The sequence below is a fragment of the Lygodium microphyllum genome, chromosome 24 (assembly GCF_053477565.2).
Source record: "Lygodium microphyllum isolate KBCC chromosome 24, Lygodium_microphyllum_v1.1.10, whole genome shotgun sequence".
NCBI lineage: Eukaryota > Viridiplantae > Streptophyta > Polypodiopsida > Schizaeales > Lygodiaceae > Lygodium > Lygodium microphyllum.
In genome coordinates, this window is record NC_141158.1 from 32,546,724 (window position 1) to 32,569,628 (window position 22,905).

The following is a 22,905-nucleotide window of genomic DNA, read 5'->3' on the forward strand; positions in this document are numbered from 1 at the left end:
ATGACCAGTGTCGTGTCATGACCCTACCACCCGAGAGAGAGAGAGAGAGAGAGAGAGAGAGAGAGAGAGAGAGAGAGAGAGAGAGAGAGAGAGAGAGAGAGAGAGAGAGAGAGAGAGAGAGAGAGAGAGAGAGAGAGAGGAAGCTTGATAAAAATATTTAAGATGTTAAAGGAGGGAGAGAGAGAAGTTTGAAATCAGGTCACGTTTGGGAGCTTCTACCAAGTTCAGGATGATTTTGGTGGTTTGGCAATTACCTTCGATACAATCAAAATTATAATGTAAATAGATGAGACTAATGCGAATAGATATCTGATATTGAGTTATATCTTTGGGACATGTGCCAATAAAGATACAATGTTTTTTTAAAAATCTTTTTAAAAGGTTTATAACCTTAATTTTCCCCCCACCCCACGCCTCCCAAAGCCCTTTGTCACACAGAAAGGGCAAGGGCATTACATCCTCTCCTCTGTAGAGGAATTGAGATTCCCTCATAGGAGATGGAAGAGAAGAAAAAGAATAGACAAGAGGTAAACATGATAAAGACAAGGCACAATGAATCAAATCAATATGTATTGATAGAACCTGAAATCCCTTGTTTGGCACTACTCAGAAGCAATCTCCAAGCATTAGATCTCATGGAGCTCCCTTGTAAACCAAAATATGCATCAAAACAATAGCTTTCTCTCTGCTACTCGGAACCCAAATTTGATGGCTCTGTTGGCTTCGAAAGGGGGGCAAAACCACATGATGCTACCCAAGATGCATAGTCCAGGATCTCCCAGTTCACACCTTCTTCTTCTTCTTCCATTTCAAAGTTTGTTTTCAGCTTGTCCACCACTGCTATCGCGATGCTTGAGATTTTGCCCATCTTTCTTTTTTATGAAAAATCTCAAAACTGACTGAAAAAACAACTTGTTATTTGCATGCCATTTTAATTTAGAAGTTTTTCTAACTTTTTAAGATTTTTTTACAATAAATAATACTAAAAATATGTTAAATTTGTCCAAAAATCTAGTATTTTTGGATTATCTATGCCATGGACACTAGCACTAATGACTCTGAGCACATTGACTCTCTACATCAATAAGAAAGTCAAATAATGATGCACTCCAGAGTTTTTGACACTGTGCCTGTATAGTAGCACGATAACGTCAATAGTACTTGTGCCGGTTAAGAGAGTGTTCAACTATTTTTGAAGCTACTCCATTCACCAGAGCAAGGTTCATTTCCTTAGGAAATGAAATTAATTACGTCAAATCAAGTTTATGGGCAACATGGGCTGTTTTGTAGTTCGAGTTAACTTGGGCAAGTCAATGTTAATTGATGGGCATGTGTCTTGGCTATTAACGCGAAGTTGCCCAGCCCAGAAATGTGATAGTGATTTATTAAGGGAGCGACACCTTTTACCTTCGGTTGAAAACAGATGTAAATCACGATTGACCAAATGTTTTATTATATCAAATCGGCTCGAAGTTATCAATAGACTCAAAACTCGAACGGTGACGTCGAACCCCCACTCAAAACAAATACGAGTGGCTGACACGTTGACCTGTGACTGCCGGGCGCCTGGTTTGACTGTTTCGACGCCCTCCTCCTCCTGCTACACCTTTCCTTCATTCTGTCTCTCTGTATGCGTGTCGGTGTCTCCGTTCGCGCGCGCTCTGCAGGATCTCCTGACTTCCTCGGCTGTCATCAATCGAAGAGCTCCATCAATTCCCGAGGTTAGTGCCACAGCCATCTTTGTCTTCTGCTCAATTTCGATTCCTTGGGATATGGATTCTTGCAGATTGTGCACATTTATGCATCCATTTTGGCAGGAATCTCTCTCCTCTTATATTTTCCAAGTCCTTCAACATCAAATTGTTAGGTTTGGTGCCGGAATAAGCTTCATCTTACTCAATCAGACGCTTTTAGGGTTTGACCTACGCAGATTGTGCACATTTATGCATCCATTTTGGCAGGAATCTCTGTCCTCTCATATTTTCCAAGTCCTTCAACATCAAATTGTTAGGTTTGGTGCAGGAATAAGCTTCATCTTACTCAATCAGACGCTTTTAGGGTTTGGCCTACGCAGATTGTGCTCCGTCGAAACACATTTACGCCTTCCTGTAAATTTTTAAGAAAGTGTTTAGATTCTGTAGCTTCTTCCGTCAGACGGAAATTTGGCTCAGATTGTGCACAGTTACGCATTCAGTTTGTTAGATTCTTTAGCTTCTTTCATCAGAGAGCAATTTGGCTTGCGCAGATTGTGCACAATTTCTCATTTAATTCATGCCGATCACTGCCATTTTACTAACGTTATATGCAAATTTCTGTGTGTTCGTCTGGTTTTGTTTTTTGGTTTTCCCTTTCGACCAGACAGCCTGTAGCATCCCCAGATGCGGAATGTTACAAGGGAAATTCCGAGTTGGGACTCTTTTCTCGCCTGTCTTTCCACACAATACTGTTATGAGTAGAGATTTAGGCAATCAGGACAACCGACAAATGAAGGAAAAACAGTTTGGTGCATCTGGGCGATTCTTTTCATGTCTTTCGAGTGCTTTCCCGTGCTTTGATGTCAAGAAAAGGGATGCTGCTCAAGACGCTGACAGTGGACGTGAGTAAATAATTGCATCATCATCACCACTTTATGGGTGTTGGTTATTATCATTAGTTAACCCTTCTTCCCTGGCTGGTTGTTAGAGTTTTCCCGATGTTCTGCAGATATCCAGTCAGATCTTTCATCAATTCACTCTTCTACAGCAGATGGAAGAGCTACAGTCTTTACAATGGCCGAACTTAATAAGGCAACTTCAAATTTCTCTCCATCTTTTAAAATCGGACAAGGTGGTTTTGGTATTGTCTACAGAGGAAAACTCAGGGATGGTACTGAGGTAGCCATCAAACGAGCAAGAAAGGTAAGACTGTTGGAAAGAGTTTTCACGCAGAACAAATAGTAATATGGGTGAATTGTATCCTGTTGGAGAATCTTGCTGGACATTGAAGCATTGATGTACAATTGACAGGATGCATTTGAGGCACGGTTGACAGCACAGTTCCAAAGTGAGGTCAATATGCTGGCTTCCGTAGAGCATTTCAATCTTGTGAAGCTACTTGGATTTCTAGAAGAGGTCCATGAACTGATCTTGGTGGAAGAGTATGTTCCAAATGGCAATCTACGACAACATCTTGATTGTGAGTGTTCAGAATAAGTTTCGCACATTCTCATTAGCTTTGCTTTTGTATTTATATTTTTGGATATTGCAATGGCAGGTGAATTTGGCGTGGTTCTGGACATGTTAAAGCGACTTGATATCGCGATTGATGTCGCTCATGCTCTCACGTACCTCCACTTGTATGCAGGTAGCTTGTCACTATCTGAAAGAGACTGATTGAGATCGGACTAGAGGCATACAAATGTTGAATGTACATTGAAGTTGGAATTATATCAATCAGTGATGCAGAAAATGTTAGGGTTGTCTGTAAATGTACAGCAATGAGCATGCAAAGCATCAAACTTTAGCTCTGTCATCGAGCTGAAATTAGATTTGCTCCCCAAGCTTCAAAGCAGCAGGATTTTTTGAAGGATCCTGAGCTCTATTTATCAGAGTCCTAGGTTGCTGTACACAACATCGAAGTTGGAATTATTACTTTCTAGTCTTTTAAGGCTTAATCAACCTGTGACACAGAAAATGTATAGGGTGGTTGTTTGTAAATTTATGGCAATGAGTATGCAAAGCATTGAACTTCAGCTTTGTCATCAACCTGAAATTAGATTTACTCCCCAAGATTCAAAGCAGCAGGTTTTTAAAGGATCCTGAATTCTATTTATCAGAGTCCTAGGCTGCTGTATACAATGTGCATAATGACTGGCAAACTACCCAATCACCTAACATATTGTTCAAGCAGTGCTGGACATGCAAAGACTTGCTTAGTACACGAATATTGTTTACGAAATTCAAACTTTGGATTAAGTGCTTATTGGTGAAGCCCTTAATATGTTGGAGAGGGTGGTTAATCATAAATCTCATCAAGCAAGGGTATAAGTTCTTTGTCCTCAAAGTGATAGCCTAGTGATAAAGCTTGTGCTTAGAGGTTGTGGGTCCAAGCCCCACAGAGGTGCATCATGGGTAGGAGCACCTATATGGGTAGGTGCTCTTTTCCCTTGAACACTCAAGTGAACCCTCCTCCTCATCAGGTGGGAGGAGGAGGATCCCAATTGCGATCAAGTTCTGGTGTTTTCTTGGCTCTTTCTCACATGTTGTTCATATTACTAGTATTAAGGTCTTGCTAGTTTCTACTATTGAGTTTGATTTGGAGGTTTACCAAATGGATGTGAGAAGTGATTTTCTTAATAGTGATTTAAAGGAAGAGAGATGCATGGAGCAACCAGAGGGATTTGTAGTCAGACATAAGGAAAATCTTACTTGAAGACTTTATCAGACACTATGTTCTCAAACAATCTTCACAAGTTTGGTATCAAAAGATTGATCTCTTCCTTACATAATAAGGTGAGCCTAACAAGGAAAGAAAGGAATAAGTTTCCTCATGTCATATGTTAGTCTTATATCCATGTTTTGGTCTAGTTGGACCTACGAAGTGATTCCTTATCCTTGTTCAATCAATCAAATTTCGTTTTGCTCATTTTCTCTTTGTAAATGTGGGTACTTGCCCAATAAGTCTTTTTTCTCCGTTATTTTTTTTTTCTGGCATGGCTCATTGATTTCTTTACATGGGATTGAAGTCTAGATTTTGAGCCTCTTGCTACTAATCATGAAAGCGTATCCTTTTGTTGTTTGATTTTGCTATGTGTTGTGTGTATTGCAGTTGGAATGCTACGAATTATTGAAGGCTTACAATTAAGTCACCATTCAAGAACGGAGACTTGACATCCAATTGGTAAGTTGGCCATCTCTTATGGCTGGCAAGAGCAAATATTGTTTGAATGTGGCCCATAACTATCACATGGATCTCCAAGAATAGGGTGTTTCTCACCTCCCTCTGCAGTTGGAAACTCAAGGAACTGCACATTTCCGCTCATATAGTCATCGTGTGAGATGGGATCTTAAATCCTATACTTTGTAACGGAGAGCTGTAGCCAATGGACACCTGTCTTTTGGAAGTTGGTTCGAACTTATGTCCAACATGCATATCAAAAGGAGTCATACCAACAATGATAGATGAGGGTGACCAATTTAGGATATGGGTTGCAGTGGCCACTACTTCGGCCCAAAGACATTGAGGTATCTACTAATGCTCTATCATAGTCCAAGCCATCTTGATCACTCTCTTGTTTTTCCGCTTGAAGATGCCATTCTCTTGACGAGTGTTAGTGTTAGTCAACTCTTGATGAATCCCTCGATCCACATAGGACCGAGCTAATTCATTGGGAAACAAAACTCTCCACCCTTGTCAAATCTCATTGTCGGGGTGGTTTCATGGATGGCTAGGATACATTAACTCCCTTGAGTAGATTGTTGAGATATCGAGCTCCACTCGTGATACGCCAGGGTGACCGTTGTGTATTTATGTCACCGACTTGTCAGTTGCAGACGCGGTTGGTACACCGCCCATGAATAATAGCTACATGATAGCTATCATTATCTACTCTAGTTCGTGGCTCAGTTAGTATGCCACCTTAGGTAGTTGAGTTTGGTTTGAGACCCATATAGAGGGTTCTTCTATTTCTTTGTACTTGAGTTCTTTTGGCTTACACAACTAAGAAGAAGAAAACTGTTTTCAGCCTCCACCCTTGTGTGTCTTCCCCCATTGTGCAAGCAAGAAAGCTTCAAGCGAGACTCCTTCCTTCTCTCCCACAATCTTGACATGGTATCAGAGCCTTGTTCGTGGTAAGGAGCTCAAGAAAGCAAGCCAAGCTCGCGGTGTTCTAGTAAGAGGAGCAGTGTTGCTTTCATTTTCTGTTTTGGGAGCAGATCTTTGCAGATAGCACAGCCGGAAAGTGCAGGAGCGCGTTGTCTTAGGTTGAGACGCTCTTCGCGGTGAAGCAAAAGGGCAGTATATGCTGCGGGAAATGGCTTTAGCCCTTGGTGACCTTGTTTTTTTGATTTGAGGCCATTTCGGGGCCTGTTTTGGAGGCGGAAGTTTTCTGCACGCACTCAGGAAAAAGCCCAGTTTTATGCTGTGCAGCCACTGTTCTACAGGTCGGTGAAAAGTTACTGTAGAAATTGCATCGTATGCTTATGCGCAGAGACATTGGGAGTTACAGAATCATCCCTGTTGCCTGTTGATGCAAAATCGTCACTAGGAAGTGACTGTGTGGTCAAATACCACTTTCGCCAGTTTTGTAGATTTTTCCTTGTGAGGGTGAAGCTGTGGTTTTTGCAGTGACAGAATTTTTTGCAGTCTTCTGTAATGGCATCTGATTTTTTTTCACAGATTGTCACTGAAAAGCTTGACAAGAACAACTTCCAAGCATGGAAGTTTAGAATGACGAATTTCCTTATGGGAAAAGGATATTGGGAATTTGTTGCAGGAAATGAAGAAGAACCAGTTCTTCTTGATGTTCCCAATCAACAGCAAATGCAGGCATTTAAAGCATGGCATGAGAGAGCCAGGAAAGTTATGTATTGGCTGTCTATCAGCATTTCAGACTCTATGATTGTGCATATTCAGGATGCAAGTACGCCAAAGGAGGCATGGAATACTTTGTAAAAAATGTATAGCACAAATACGCAAGCCAGGAAAATGCAGCTCAAGCAAGAGTTGCACAATGTGCAAAGAGAAAATATGAGCATCAACGACTACCACATGAAGGTGAAGAAGATTGCAGATGCACTTGCTTCCATTGGGTCACCAGTGGAAGATGATGATTTAGTTTCTGTGACCTTGAATGGTCTAGGAAAGGATTATGCACAGTTTCGGACATCCATTTCAGTTCGTGAAAGATTTCCTGATTTTGAGGAGCTGATTGCTCTTCTAATTTCTGAGCAAAGAAATGGTGGTGCATCTTCTTCAGGAGGAACTTCAAAAGAAGCTGTCTTCTACTCAAATGCTGGAAGAGGTAGAGGCAGAGGTAGAGGAGGCCGATATGGAGGCCGTGGTAGAAATCAGAATATGCAGCAAACTCAAGAAAACTAGTCCTATGGAGGAGGACGTGGTAACTCTAGAGGCAGGGGGAGCCAAAGAGGTCGTGGTGGATGGCAAAGAGGCCAAAATGCAAACAGTAATGTTGAATGCTACTATTGTGGTAAAATGGGTCATATGGCTAAAGACTGCTATAAAAAGCAGAATGACATCATGAATGGAAAACTGCAACAAGGAAATTATGCATCCTTTAGTAGACAGGGTGATGACAGAAATGAGCATCTGTTTATGGTGCAGCACATGAACAACTCTGTGACAAATGCAGAAGAAAGCAATGATGTATGGTATGTTGACTCAGGTGCATCAAACCACATGACAGGTCATGCAGAATGGATGGAGGATGCAAGGAAAATGGAAAAACCAGGATTTGTGGAGACTGGTGATGATATTGCACATCCTATTGTGCAGATTGGAAAAATTCCCTTGTCTATGCAGGATGGGAAAAAGAAATACCTGTCCGATGTATTTCATGTCCCGAATATCACCAAGAATCTGGTTTCTGTTGGTCAAATGGTTGAACAGGGCTTGCAGGTCAGATTTAATCCTCATGGATGCTTTGTTGAGGATATGAAAAATAAAGGTCGCTTGATAGCAAAAGAAAAGAAGAAGGGCAGAATGTTTACATTGGATGTAGACATGTCTGAATTGAGTGCAGCAATGTTTGCACATGGGACCGGTGTAGTTGCAGATATTGATATCTGGCATAAACGCATTGGTTATGTTAATGTACAGCGACTTAAATCAATGCAAGCCCAAAATATTGTTGCAGGTTTGCCGAAATTCAAGGTTGCAGAAATGCATAAGGTATGTGAAGCCTGTCAATTTGGAAAACAGGCAAGGAAACCATTTCCTAGACATGTTCAAGAGAGTAAGAAGCCATTGGAATTAATCCACTCTGATGTGTGGACAACTAAAGCTGCATCTCTTGGAGGCTGTCATTATTTTGTCAGTTTTATTGATGACTATAGCAGAAAAGTTTGGGTGTATTTTATGAAAAAAGAAAAGTGAAGTTTTTGGGCATTTCAAAACTCTTAAAGTGATGGTTGAAAAAGAAACAGGCCTGCAGATAAAATGCCTAAGGTCAGATGGAGGGGGAGAGTACCTCTCAAATGAGTTTGCAAGGTTCTTGCAGGAGTATGGCATAAAGCAGCAATATTCATGCAGTCATACCCCACAACAAAATGGAATTGCAGAAAGGAAAAACAGGCATATTGGAGAGGTATCTCGTGCCATGCTCAATGAAAAAGACTTGCCAGATTTTTATTGGGCTGAAGCAGTTGCTACAGCAGTCTACATAATGAACAGGACTCCCACTGTAGCAATACATGGAATGACTCCAGAGGAGAGGTATACTGGTAGGAAACCAGATATTTCTCATTTGAAAATTTTTGGTTGCATTGCCTATGTACATGTGCCAGATGAGTTGAGATCCAAGTTGGATCCAAAAGCTGAGAAGTGTATCTTTATTGGTTACTCTCTGCAGCAAAAAGGGTATAGATGCTATAACCTTTCTACTCGTAAGTTTACAGTGAGGAGGGATGTTTTTGATGAGATGAGTAGCTGGTATAAACCAGTAAATGTGATTGATAATGTAGATGCACAAAATGGTAATGCTGCACAGAATTCACAGCAGCAGTCACAAAATATTAGTGAACCTGGAGCGTCCTCTAGCAGTGGTTCACATTCTTCGCCATGGACAGGCAGATTGAGATCAGGAGAATCTTCTCAAAGCAATGCAGATAGTGGTATGCAGGTATCACGAAAAGGAAAAGAGAAGGTTGATCAGCCCATGTTTGATGTGAATGCAGGTCACTCTTATGTGGATGGTGAATCCAGTGGCTCAGAACAGAGCATTGATGATGAGTTGGGTATTCCTTCTATTGTTACACTTGGAGTAAGGAAGACCAGGGATGTTTTGAGAGCACCTGGGAGTGAACCTACTTTGCGCAGGTCTAGGACAATTAGGTATCCTGTGGATAGGCTGAAATATGATGGATTTACAGCCATTCACTATGCATATATGGTCAAAGTGATACAAGAACCAGAACCCACTTCTTTTGAGGAAGCCATGGGAAAAGAAAAATGGGAGAAAGCCATGGATGAAGAAATGGATGCCTTGGAAGCAAATGCTACATGGGAGTTAGTACCTTTGCCTAAAGATAAGAATGCAATTGGCTGTAAGTGGGTTTATAAGGTGAAGCACAATGCAGATGGTTCTGTGAACAGATACAAGGCAAGATTAGTAGTCAAGGGGTATGCACAAACATATGGCATTGACTATGAAGAAACATTCAGTCCGGTTGCAAGGATGGCAACCGTTAGAGCAGTCATTGCTATGGCTGCATCAAAGGGATGGTCTTTACATCAGATGGATGTAAAGAATGCCTTCTTGCATGGTGATTTGCAAGAAGAGGTCTATATGGAGCAGCCACCAGGCTATATGCATGTTGTTCATCCTGAGTTTGTTTGCAGGTTGAAGAAAGCCTTGTATGGCTTGAAGCAAGCACCTAGAGCATGGTCTGACAAGATAGGACAGTATCTTGTCACTATTGGCTTTCAGATTTCCAAGGCAGATTTCTCATTTTATGTGAGAAAAACAGAGAAAGGTATTATGCTACTTGTCATTTATGTTGATGATTTGATTATGACAGGTGACAGTGATGAAGATATCCTTCATGTGAAAATGCTATTGAAGCAGAAGTTTGAGATGAAGGATTTGGGAGAGCTGCGTTATTTCTTGGGCATTGAGGTGATTAGATCACCAAGTGGGATACAGCTCTTGCAGAGGCAGTATGGATTGGACATGCTGTCCAAATATGGGATGACAGGCTGTAAGCCTATTTCAGTTCCTTTGGAGCAGAATGTGAAGCTGAGCACAGATGCAGGTGAGCTTCTGGAAGACCCTACTATGTACAGACGCATAGTAGGAAGTTTGATTTATATGACTATTACCAAGCCAGATTTGAGCTATGCTGTTGGATTGGTAAGTCAGTTTATGCAGGCTCCAAGGAAACCGCATTTGGATGCGGCTAGACACATACTCAGGTATGTGAAGTCCACATTGCAGTATGGACTATTTTATGAGACTGGGGTTCAGATACAGCTGCATGGATACACTGATGCTGATTGGGCTGGTAGTATTTCTGATAGACGATCTACTAGTGGATATGTGTTCTCTTTTGGGAGTGCTGCAGTCACTTGGAGCAGCAAGAAACAGTCTACAGTTGCCTTGTCGAGCACAAAGGCCGAGTACAGGGGTGCAGCAATGGCTGCATGTGAGGTAGCTTGGTTGCATAAGCTACTTTATGATATGCATCAGTCTACAGATGGACCAGTTGTTATTTATTGTGACAACATGAGTAGTATACACTTGGCAAATAACCCAGTCTATCATGCTAGAACAAAGTACATTGAGGTGCATTATCACTATGTGCGAGAGAGGGTTTTACTAGGTCTTATTGATCTAGTTTATGTCAGCACAGAAGATCAGGTAGCTTTCATATTCACGAAGGCATTGGGCGCAGAGAAGCTGCGTAAGTTCAGAGACCTGCTTGGTGTGCAGGAATTGGGATTGAGCTCGAGGGGGAGTGTTGAGATATCGAGCTCCACTCGTGATACGCCAGGGTGACCGTTGTGTATTTATGTCACCGACTTGTCAGTTGCAGACGCGGTTGGTACACCGCCCATGAATAATAGCTACATGATAGCTATCCTTATCTACTCTAGTTCGTGGCTCAGTTAGTATGCCACCTTAGTTAGTTGAGTTTGGTTTGAGACCCATATAGAGGGTTCTTCTATTTCTTTGTACTTGAGTTCTTTTGGCTTACACAACTAAGAAGAGGAAAACTGTTTTCAGCCTCCACCCTTGTGTGTCTTCCCCCATTGTGCAAGCAAGAAAGCTTCAAGCGAGACTCCTTCCTTCTGTACCACAATCTTGACATAGATGGGCCCGAGGCACTTGTATGCAGGTTGGGGGATTTGCTCATTGCTGAATTTGTGATCAGCTGAGTGTTTTTCAGCAAGCATATCATCATACTTAGTGAAAATGGGTTGTCACAGTCTAAAGATTCACAAAGCATTGGTGAAATGCAATCCCTAATCTTGGAATGGGCATGCAGGATGGGCAGCATGTTGAAAATGTGGATTTTGACCAAGAAGCGGGTCCCTCAAGGCCTCTAAATGCTGATGACCAACAAAAAGAAGAAGAGGATGATGACCAATTTAAGGCTCGGTTTAGCACAATAGTTGATCTCTTTGCACAATTGGCAAAGAATCTTTGATTTTTGCATTTCTTGAATGCTCCTTCTAAGGATAACAAAGGCAAGAAGAAGAAGTCATCTTCTAAAGCTCTAGGACAGCATGAGGTTTCAGGAGAAGAGCTACCACAGCCACAATGTTGATAATGACCAAAAGCAAATGATGCCAATGGGGCAACTACCGCAAATGCAAGGCCACCTTGGTAGTGCCGATCGAGTGACTTTTGGACAGCAAGGGATGCATGCTAATATGTGGTATCCATAATACCTTGGTGGTGGATCTATTGCAATGGTTTGTCAAGGACTACATATGGGGATGTATGGGACAAATCCTTATGGTATGTAGCAAGCAATGCATGGAATGCAAGGCCCAAGGTATGCGGGGTTGGCAAATGGAATGAAAAATCCCATGTATAGTAATGTTCACAACACGATGGATGGGGCACAAAGTGGCATGTTTGATGATGCATTTGCTAACCTTGGTGTGGTTGGGGCTTGTGGTATTAATACTGATCATATGCTTCATATAGGGCTGATCATGAGGGAAATGCAGCCAATGTATCATTTTTGGCAACAATGTGAAAGTTTCAAGGATCTTTGTCGTCCAGAGGGACAAAGGCCTAGAACCTAGTGGAGGTTTCAAGGCAAGTGATTCATGAAGTTAAGAGGTAAAGTTTTCATGTTCTACTTGGTGAAATTCTTGTTGGGATATAAAGGCACGGTAACCTCCGTGTATAGTACATGCACATTGTACATGTGAACGCACCCTTTATGTGCCCTAAGTATAAATACATTTTATTCTTTGTGTACCAACACATTGTTGGTACACTCTAATCGACTCGTACTTTCACTCTACTTACACTCTCTTCAACCGTCACACTCACTCTCACTCTTGCTCGACCTCCATCTCTTTGAACTGTGCCCCTCTCATAGCCCCCTCTCTTCCAACAACTGGTATCAGAGTTGACTTTTGTGCACGCTTCCCGTGAAGAAGACCAGTAGCCGAGTAGTTGAGCAGAAGACGAGCAGAACACTCCTCGAGGTGACTAGCAGGCGTGTAGCAGCAGGATAAGGCGACGACATCAAGTTAGGTGTGACATGGCAGGACCAGCGACACGGTTGCAACTAACGGGCTACGGTCGCAGGAAGAAGTGTTGTGCAGAAGGCCATCGCGGGTGTCGTGTAGAAGACCAGCCGGCAACTAGCGGCAGGTCAACGGGGGGACCTATCAGAAGTGGTGCAGCAATGGAAGCGTAAACATAAGTTGTAATAAACTGTTGAAACACAAGACAAAAGAGAAAGGAAAAGAAATAACACAATATAGATGAGAACTCAGATGTATGCTCGGGAAATGGAATCCATATACCAAGACATGAGACAATACAGATACAATGTGAGTCACCAACTGTGGAGACACTGGCACCTGCTCCCTCTCCCCAGAAACTGTCAAGTGATGAAAATGAATGTGAAGGAGAGAGCCTGACAATATATAGGCCAAATAAATGCCTAAAATATGACTGGTCGGCCGACTGGCTGCAAATAGTGCCTAAATCTCAATAAACAATGGCAAATAAAATGCCTAAATAATCTATGATGCCAGCCTACTGAACCACAAGTCCAGACTCAACCAGGAACTGACTAATCGGCTAATATCCTCTCTCAAATCATGAGTGATCTGATACATACAATATACAATGATAATGTCACATCATAGTACAAACAACAATGTCCACCAGAGTAGAACCATGGATACCCAAGTAGTGGGTGCGCAAGCCACCACCAAGGTGCCTCGGAGAGAACCTGATATCGATGTCGATCATACTAGCTTCGGAAGATAGAGAGGATCATAGCAACTCTCAATGTTTGTCAACAATGCCTCTGATGTAGCATATATGACTAGCCTGTCACCAATGCCGCAGGGTAGAAATGACCATGGATTTCCCTTCTTTGGCCAGACCGCCAAAGTGTCCCCTCATGTGAGCTCCAGACGAAAGCCATCCGCTCTCTGTTAAGTAACCAGCCCATCATGAACCTGGATGTTAATCCTAGCTCTAGGATTTGTACTTGCCAGACTTCGATCAATGCGTCAGGGATGTCCTTCTCTGGATCCTGTGCATCTGTATAGAAATATGGATGAGACACGATTGCCCCATCTCACCACCCCCTCTCACTCCCCCACTGGCACTGGAGAGTTGTGAGGGATGACCTCATCACCACCACTAGAAAGCAGCTGAGGAAGGGGCCACTAAGTTCTTTCCACGATCCGAAAAAGAAGATCCCTTCCACGCTTGGGACTTCATCGGGGTCGGAGGAGCTGAATCGAAATCTAAGGCAGATAATGACTCGTCGGAGGAGTCCACATCCCGTGGTCGTCTTCAGCTCCTTTTTCTTCTTGGAAGCCGCTAACTCTTTGCAATCCTTCCTTAAATGACCTTTCTTGCCACAATGGTAACATTGGGCCTTCGACTTCTTTGTCTTCGAACCCCTCTCTAAAGCTGCAAGAGCCTCACTTGAACCTGCATATAGTGTAGCATCAGTGGATGTGCATAGAGCATCCATCTATAGAGGATTGAGAAAAGAAGTAGAGAAAAGAAGGTATTTGGAGAGGGGAACACAGCCAAACCACGAGCACAGACTGCAAAAAACAAGAGTTCACATATAGTATAACCCAAAATCTGATCAAAATAAGACAAAAGCTGTAGTAAGAAGTCAAAAAATCAGTCAAAAACAAAAAAAACGGCCTAATAATGTAAGCGCCCAGCCAGGAGGAGATGCTGAAAGATCAAAACGCAGGCTGAAATGGATGCGCAGGCTGTACGAATACTGACTATAGCAAAAAACGCAGGCAAAATTGGTCGCCTGATTGGAGCAGCAGCTGCTTGATTAGGAAGAGGGAAAACAGTCCTGAAATCAGCAATAAAACACAACAGAAACACAAATCCTGAAATCTGATACCATGCCAAAAGTGGTGCAACAATGGAAGCGTAAACATAAGCTGTAATAAACTGCTGAAACACAAGACAAAAGAGAAAGAAAAAGAAAGAAAACACTACAGATGAGAACTCAGATGCATACTCGAGAAATGGAATCCTTATACCAAGACATGAGACAATACAGATACAATGTGAGTCACCGATTGTGGAGGCATTGGCACCTGCTTCCTCTCCTCAGAAACTGTCAAGTGATGAAAATGAATGTGGAGGAGGGAGCTTGACAATATATAGGCCAAATAAATGCCTAAAATATGAGTGGTCGGTCAGCTTTAATGCTGGCCGACTGGCTGCAAATAATGCCCAAACCTCAATAAACAATGGCAAATAAAATGCCTAAATAATCTATGATGCCAACCTAGTGAACCACAAGTCCAGACTCAACCATGAACTCACTAATCGGCTAACAAGACCATGCGATAGAAGACACAGGTTGTAGGCGCACGTGAGGACCAACGTGGAGGCCGTTGCGTGTCAACGAGATCCAGCGTGATACCAGCGGCGGGCAGACAATGGATACACGGATGCGATGTGACGGGGTAAGGTCAATAGATCCCCCCCCCCCCCCCCCCCCCCTCCCCTCCCTCTAAAATAAAAAAAATTTCCCTTTAATCTCTTCAATTACTCTCCTTGGGAGTTCACATGCCGAAAATACAGATCACAGATCTGTGAGGAATTAAATTGGAGATTTTGCCAAATTAAATTGGAGATTTTGCCAATTTTGTCAAAATTTTGCCCCTTTGAGCAAAATTTCTTGACATTGGATCCAAGAGATTTGGGGCTTTTCATTTATTGGCAAAGTTTTGCTCAGCTGGGTCAGATTGATTGACATTTATGCAATTTTGGACTCCAAATTTCGGGGATTTGCGGAGATTTTGGTAAATTTCTGTATCTTTTGCCCGTGTGGTGGTTGGTTCATGTACAAACAGTAGAGATTTATTTCTGTTCGAGGAAGAACAGCAGTGTATTTTGCTGGTTCAGCTTGTGCTTTCGCAGATTAGTGCATTTACTCTTGTGTTCATGATAAAATGGCTGCAACTTCTTCTAGTTCAGACATCAAGAGTTTGATGGAGATTAAACGGTTTGATGGTCATGGCTTTGACCTTTGGAAAGATCGTATGCAGGGCATTTTGTTCCTAAAGGATTGTGAGGATGCTTTGCAGGAAGATAAACCCTCACTAATGTTTGATGCAGATTGGGCCAGAGTGAATAAAAAGGCTATGGCTTACATAAAGATGGGTGTCACTGATGACATTCTGACAGACATTAAGGGTTTAGACACAGGTTATGCAATATGGGAGAAGCTGAAAACTACTTATGAGATCATCACACTTGTTAATCAGGTGTATTTAATGTGCAAGTTGGTGAATATGCGACTGGATGAGTCAAAGCTTGCAGTTGAGCACTTGAGTGCATTTACAGGGATTCTAAATCAGCTCAAAGATGCAAATTTGGACTTTGATGACAAGTTGAGGGCGATCTTTTTGATCATGAAACTGCCTGACTCTTGGGAGACCTTGGTGGTTTCACTCAGCAATAACCCTAATCTCTCATATGATGGGGTGAGGGGTTCTATCATCATCTTGAATGAAGAAATTAGACGTATGTCTAGTGGAGAAGGCAACAACTCAACTTATAATGTAAGAGACAGGGCTGAAAAGAAAAAATGCAAATGCAAGGCAGAGAAACAGGAGCAAGAGCAAAGGAAAGGAAAACATTGACATTACTTGCTATCACTGTGGTTGGAAGGGCCACAAGAAACCTGATTGCAGGTATTACAAGAAGGAACAAGAGAGAGAAGAATGCAGGAGATAAAAAGAATAAGGAAGAAAAGTTAGATGCATCGGAGACAACCAAAGGCAAAGAAAAGGCCAATGTGGCCTCTAGTGTGGTCATAGAAGAGCTTTCAGATACAGAGGATGATGTATTATGTGGAGTTGATTATGATGTCCTTGTATGTCACATGCAGGATATGCAAATTACCAAGGCTGATGTGATTGATGCACTTTTGTTAGTTGATGATGGCGTCACTCAGACTTGGATTGTAGACTCTGGTGTCTCTTTCCATGTGACTCCTTGCTTGGAGTGTTTTGCTATGTTCAATGCAAGTAGTTATGGAAATGTGTATCTTGGAAATAACCATGCTTGCAACATTGATGGGATTGGCAATGTACACTTGTCTTTAGACAATGGACAAGAGCTTGTGTTGAAAGATGTCAGATATGTGCCTGGTATTAAAAAGAGTTTACTATCTGTTGGTCAGCTTGACTTACATGGTTACACCACATTGTTTGGTGGTGGTTTGTGGAAAGTGAAAAAGGGTTTCATACTGATTGCAAAAGGAACCAAGAAGGGCACTTTGTATTGCTTGCACTGTAAAGCTTTGAATGGCAAGTTTCTTGCAGTTGCTCAAATTTGCAGTACTTGGAGTTATGGCATAAGAGATTAGGCCATATGAGCCAAAAAGGACTTGATGTCCTTACCTCTTTGAAGAGGTTTGATGGAAAAGGCTCTAAACTTGATTTTTGTAATGAGTGACAGTTTGTAATGCAAATAAAAATTTTCCTATTACTCTGGTATCTCTTGTAAGTCCAATGTCTTGGACTTAGTGCATTCTAATGTATGTAGTATGCCCGTGAAATCGTTGGGTGGTGCTACATATTTTGTCTCCTTTATTGATGACTATTCCAAGAAGATTTGGGTGTATTTGCTGAAAAAGAAAAGTGAAGTGTTTGCTGTTTTTAAAACTTTTCATGCATTTGTAACCACTCAGACAGGTAGAAAGCTGAAATGCTTGAGAACTGATAATGGGGGTGAGTTCACATTGACTGAATTCAAGTCCTTTTGTGACTTGCAGGGTATTAAGAGGGAGCTTACAGCCCCTTACAACCCTTCTTCAAATGGGGTGGCTGAAAGATATAACAGGACTTTATGTGAAAGAGTGCGGTGCATGCTGTCCACTGCTAATCTTCCTCATGCATTTTGGTGGGAGGCACTCAAAACCGCAGTTCACATTTGCAACTGCTCTCCAAATAGGTCCTTAAATAATGGCATCCTTGAGGAGGTTTGGTCTAGCAAATCGGCCTCATATGGCCATTTACGCATATTTGGCTGTGATGCTTTTGTGCATGTTAGGGATGAGTTGAGGAACAAACTTGATCCAAAATCCACCAAAGGCATTTTCATAGCTATGGTGATGAGGGTGAATTTGGTTACAGAGAGTGGTTACCTTAGTCCAAGAAAATTATTTGCAGCCGTAATGTTGTGTTTAATGAGGCGAAATTGCTGAAAGGCCCTTTAGTATCTAATGAAGATCTGAAAAAGGTGAAGTTTCAGAGTTTGCAGCCACCTATTACTGCAGAAAATGAACCTCATTGTGCTGTACCACAAGCTGAAACTGATGACCAGCCGGTTATTTTTGAGCCAGATGATGATGGACAGCCAATAGAAGCACAAGGAGGTCATGGACAGCAAGATAGGCTTACTGATTATGAAAATGCAGGTGTTGGAAATGAAAATGAAGGTGTTGTACAGCACGAACAACATGCTGAAAATGGCTTATAACAGCCAATAATTGCTAAAAATAATATACCTCCAGATGTAGACCCAATTCCTGAAAATGTTGATCATTGGGTACGCAGGTCTACATGCGTAAGAAGGCAACCACATAGGTTTGACCTCTCCTTGCATTATGTGATGCTTACAAATGAGGGTGAGCCTCTTACATACAAAGAGGCCAAGTCATGTGAGTTCAGCAGTAAGTGGGAGCTAGCTATGCAGGAAGAGATTAAATCTCTATATGCAAATGATACTTGGGATCTTGTGTCACTACCCAAGGGAAGGAAGCCACTTCCAAACAAATGGGTGTACAAAGTAAAGACATTTGATGGGAAACCCAAGTACAAGGCAAGGCTAGTTGCCAAAGGATATGCACAAAAGGAAGGGATTGACTTTCAAGAGGTCTTCTCACCTGTTGTGAAGATGACCACTTTACGTGTGCTTTTTGCTCTTACTGCTGTTTTGGATTTAGAGCTGTATCAAATGGATACAAAAGCAACTTTCTTGCATGGTGACATTGATGAGGAAATCTACGTGAAACAGCTGGAGGGCTTTATAGTTCCTGGAAAAGAGCAAATGGTGTGTAAACTAAAACGCATCTTGTATGGGCTGAAGCAAGCACCACGGCAGTGGTACAAAAAGTTTGACACTTTTATGCTATCTCATGGGTTTATACGCAGCCATGTAGATCATTGCTTGTACATGAAAAAGGATACAGATGGCAGCTCCATCATACTTGTTTTGTATGTGGATGATATGTTACTAGCTGGGAAAAGAAAGACTAGCTTGGATACTCTCAAAAATCAGCTGAAATCAGCTTTCTCCATGAAAGATTTGGGGAATGTAGAGCATATTTTGGGCATGAGGATTCGTAGAGATAGAATGCAGAAATTGCTGTTTTTATCTCAAGAAAAGCACATTGGAAAGGTACTAGACAGAACATGGTTGAAGCTAAGCCTTTTGGGGTACCCTTACCTCCTTATCTCAAGCTTAGCAAAGCCAACATGCCGAAAGATGACGTGGAAGCAAATGCTATGAAGGGAGTTCCTTATGCATCAGCTTGTGGCTCTCTTATGTATGCTATGGTTGCTACTCGTCCAGACATTGCTCATGCAGTGGGAGTTGTTAGCAGGGTTATGTCGAATCCTGGCAAAACACATTGGGAGGCTGTCAAGTGTATTCTTCGATACCTTAAGGGTACACAAAGAAAAAGTATTTGCTATGGGCAGGGTGCACTTAGTTTGTAGGGTTATTGTGATGCGGACATGGCAGGTGACTTGGACACTCGTAGGTCCACCAACGGGTATGTCTTTATAGTTGTTGGTAGGGCTGTTTCTTGGTGTTCTAGGTTGCTGAACATTGTTGCACTGAGTACCACTAAAGCTGAATACATATCAACTACTAAAGCTTCTAAGGAAGCTATATGGTTGAGTAGACTTGCAGATGATCTCGGCATGCCTATGGGTACTGCAGTTTTGGGATGTGATAGCCAGAGTGCTGTGTATTTGGCTAAGAATGCCATGTATCATTCACGCACAAAGCATATAGATGTGTGATATCACTTTATCCGACAGATTTTGGAAGATGGTCAAATCACATTGACCAAGATTTAAAAACAAGATAACCCTGCAGATGTTCTCACTAAAAGTCTAAGCAAAGCTTAGCACAAGCATTGCATTCGACTAGTGGAAGTTGGTTAGCTAGAGGTTCATATCAGACCTTTTAAGTGGGAGGTTGTTGGGATATAAAGGCCCGGCAACCTCCGTGTATAGTACATGCACATTGTACATGTGAATGCACCCTTTATGTGCGTTGTGTCCCAAGTATAAATACATTTTATTCTTTGTGTACCAACACATTGTTTGTACACTCTAATCGACTCTTACTTTCACTCTGCTCACTCTGTCTCTAGCCGTCACACTCACGCTCACTCCTGCTCGACCTCCATCTCTCTTAGCTGCGCCCCTCTCTTCCAACAATTCTAGGATTGTTTCACCTATGAATGAATGCAAATGGATGGAGGAGGGTAACTTGGCAGATCATCCTCAACAATGCACTTTAGGTTAATACATTTTAGTTAGATCCATCTTTGGATTTGGGCTCATACAAGTCCAATAAAGTATAGAGGGTTCAAGTATTGCCTGATACTCAAGGCGGAGGTTGCACTTCCACTGCACTAGTGATGGATAACTCAGTTATATAGTGGATCTCAGATGTACTTGGTTTGCATCCAAGATATTGTGGATTCCAGATTTTTCATTCGGATTTCTTTTTGTTCTATTCTTTCTATCAGTGCTCTTGCTTTCTCTTTCACATTTCTGATCCATATGTGCATTCTCATAGACGGGTTTGCGGTATTGTACTACATATCTTATGTTTCATGTTATGAATTCCATTGGCCGTTCATTTTGAATTTCTTATGTTCATGTGTTCTTTCTTTCTATTAGTGTCCATGCTCTCTCTTTCACGCTCCCAATCTTTTGCACATTCTCATAGATAGGTCACCTGGCTCTAAGGTGTCTTTGCTGCAAATCAGGTTGAAAGCGCTACAGTAGATTGATACTCAGTCTCTCAATTTGGCAGTGATACCATGTGAAAGAGTGCAAAAATAAACATAACAATGGTTGCCTTATTCAATAAAATTGTTTTTTGTGTTCAAAATTGTCAATATTGATAAAGTTTAAAGAAAAATTCATGCACATATGAGAGTGCCACAATAGAAAAGGCTCAAGAGAAGAGAGAGAACAATGAAAAAATGCAAAAGAATAGAAGAAATAGTGATCTGAAAACATTGATACAAAGGCTGCACACAATCAGCCCCTGCTGCTGCTGAAGTGCCTTGATGAGGGTGCTGGATTGATGGTAAAAGATCTGACTGAGGAAGTTGTGGAAGAATGATGATGGCTGGAAAGGTGATGATCTGACTGAGAGGGAGGCATGGATTGGGCAGCAATATATAGAAGATGACCTTTGCCATGTCGCATAAGTAACAAATGCATCCACTGATCATAAGTGTGTTTTAGTCTGAACACACTCAAGTGGACTGGTGCAAATGCACTCTAATCTCCACCTGATGTGCTTGAAATGAAAATGATTGGGCACACACACATGAATGAACGATGGATTGAACTTTGAGATAGTGATAGAGCTCCCAAAGTCCTAGTCTGATTCAAACTGAGGCTCACAAGCAGGAGATGAACTCTGAGATAGTGATAGAGCTCCCAAAGTTTTAGTCTGATTCAAATTGAGGCTCACAAGCAGGAGATGTACACAGAAGAAGACAATGTACAACATGTCTGCTAACAGCACCGTGGCTGTCACTTATCAAGTGGTGTATTTGAAGGCCAAGTCTGATATTTTAATAGGCATTACAAATTCGTTGGTCCCAATGTAGAGGGGGAAAAATGGGCTTGCTGGAAACATGCCTTGGGAAAATGTCCCATGTTTTGTGGGTGAGTAGAGTGATTCATTAGAATTAGAGAGCTTTCTTGAAATGTCAATCATTACTCATTTTATATTGTGTGTTCTTTTTTGTGGGGGCATTTGCAGACAAACCCATAATTCACAGAGATGTAAAAGCATCAAATATACTGTTAACTGAGACCTTCAGGGTTAAAGTTGCTGACTTTGGATTCTCAAGAGCGGGTCCTCTTGATTCAGATGTGACGCATGTGTCAACTCAGGTCAAAGGAACAGCTGGATATTTGGATCCTGAGTATTTGAAAACTTACAAATTAACACCCAAAACAGATGTTTATGCTTTTGGTATACTATTAGTGGAGCTCCTCACAGGGAGACGGCCGATAGAGCAAACAAGAAGTATTGAGGAAAGAATCACAGTGCGATGGGTAAGTTGACACATCTAGTTTGTTTTGTTGATAATGAACCCTTTTCAATGTTGAAGGCTCAATGTTTTCATGTCGTTTTCTTGATTGCATGCAGGCATACAACAATTACCTCAATGGCAATGTGATAGATATGTTGGATCCGGGGTTAGAGAAAAGTGAAGCTACCTGTTCCGTGGTCGGGAAAATGTTTGACTTGGCATTCCAGTGCTCTGCACCTACAAGGCATGATAGACCAACAATGAAGGAAGCAGGAGAGTATTTATGGAGTATTAGAAAAGATTATCAAACCCTATCCCATGGACAACAGAACGGATCATGATATTTCAAACACTAAGACATTTCTCTACGTGTATTCCATTTGTTGTATTATAGAAGATTGCAGTTCTTTCCCATCCAGGCAATAGAAAGCAGCAGAGTGAGCCATTCACTTGTGCATATTTCATCTGAATACAAATACAGTTTTGCCTTCATGCATATACAGCTGCTTGCTGCAGATACAGTGAGATTGTCCGGATACTTGGTGTTGTAATTTGTTTGATACAATCACATTATCCTTTGGGCTTCTACTATTGCCTTGCTTATTGTAATCTCCCAAATGGCTCTGGTCTTCTTTCAGGGGTGTAGATAAGGTATTCAATGATCAATTGCTTTAATAAAAAGCAGCAAATATGGTGGTTGATATTTTACTTCAGTTTCAGATTTTGTTTCCGGAAGGCATGTAGTGTTGGGCATCCTGTTTTTCACCCCAAAAAAGTGTTGGTGCAACTTCATTAGCACATTGTGTCAAGGACAGCCCACAATGTATCTCTACAAGTTACTCATACCAGCTTTTAGTGAAAAGAAAACCTTACAGGAAGATAAATAATGTATCTATTAACAAACATAGCATTTGATTTTTGAACAGCCTGATGTTAATAATGATGAGAAGGAAAATGTTAATTTCAGAATGTTGCATCCACTTAGGAAAGTTAGTGTGATAAAAACAAAACTGAAATGGACAAATACAGCACTTGATTTTAAACAGTTGTTGGCGTTAATTTATGAAAAATCAAGTGTTAATTTTGCAATGTTGTGGTCACTTGGGAAAGCTTAAAGTGATAAAAGCAAAAATTGAACCGGAGTAAAATCGTTTGATGGGTTTTCTGCAGTACCAGGCACCTGCAAACTTCA

The 22,905-nt window shown here is 41.6% G+C and overlaps 1 protein-coding gene across 1 annotated transcript; it reads left to right on the forward strand.

The window, feature by feature from the left end:
• The first annotated feature begins 1,509 nt into the window (after positions 1-1,509).
• LOC148014960 (calmodulin-binding receptor-like cytoplasmic kinase 2) lies at positions 1,510-22,299 on the forward strand. Its single transcript, XM_087665627.1, has 7 exons — positions 1,510-1,721; positions 2,359-2,596; positions 2,683-2,897; positions 3,006-3,174; positions 3,253-3,342; positions 21,437-21,735; positions 21,830-22,299. The coding sequence occupies exons 2-7, from the start codon at positions 2,386-2,388 to the stop codon at positions 22,052-22,054; spliced, it is 1,209 nt and encodes a 402-aa protein (XP_087521753.1). The 5' UTR covers positions 1,510-1,721; positions 2,359-2,385; the 3' UTR covers positions 22,055-22,299.
• The last annotated feature ends 606 nt before the right edge of the window (positions 22,300-22,905 follow it).

Bases quoted from the DNA above. Each gene is read 5' to 3' on its own strand.
- LOC148014960 (XM_087665627.1), top strand. From the start codon at position 2,386: ATGTTACAAGGGAAATTCCGAGTTGGGACTCTTTTCTCGCCTGTCTTT. The intron at 2,597-2,682 runs GTGAGTAAATAA...GCTGGTTGTTAG, and splicing joins TCAAGACGCTGACAGTGGAC to AGTTTTCCCGATGTTCTGCA. The intron at 3,343-21,436 runs GTAGCTTGTCAC...GGGCATTTGCAG, and splicing joins GTACCTCCACTTGTATGCAG to ACAAACCCATAATTCACAGA.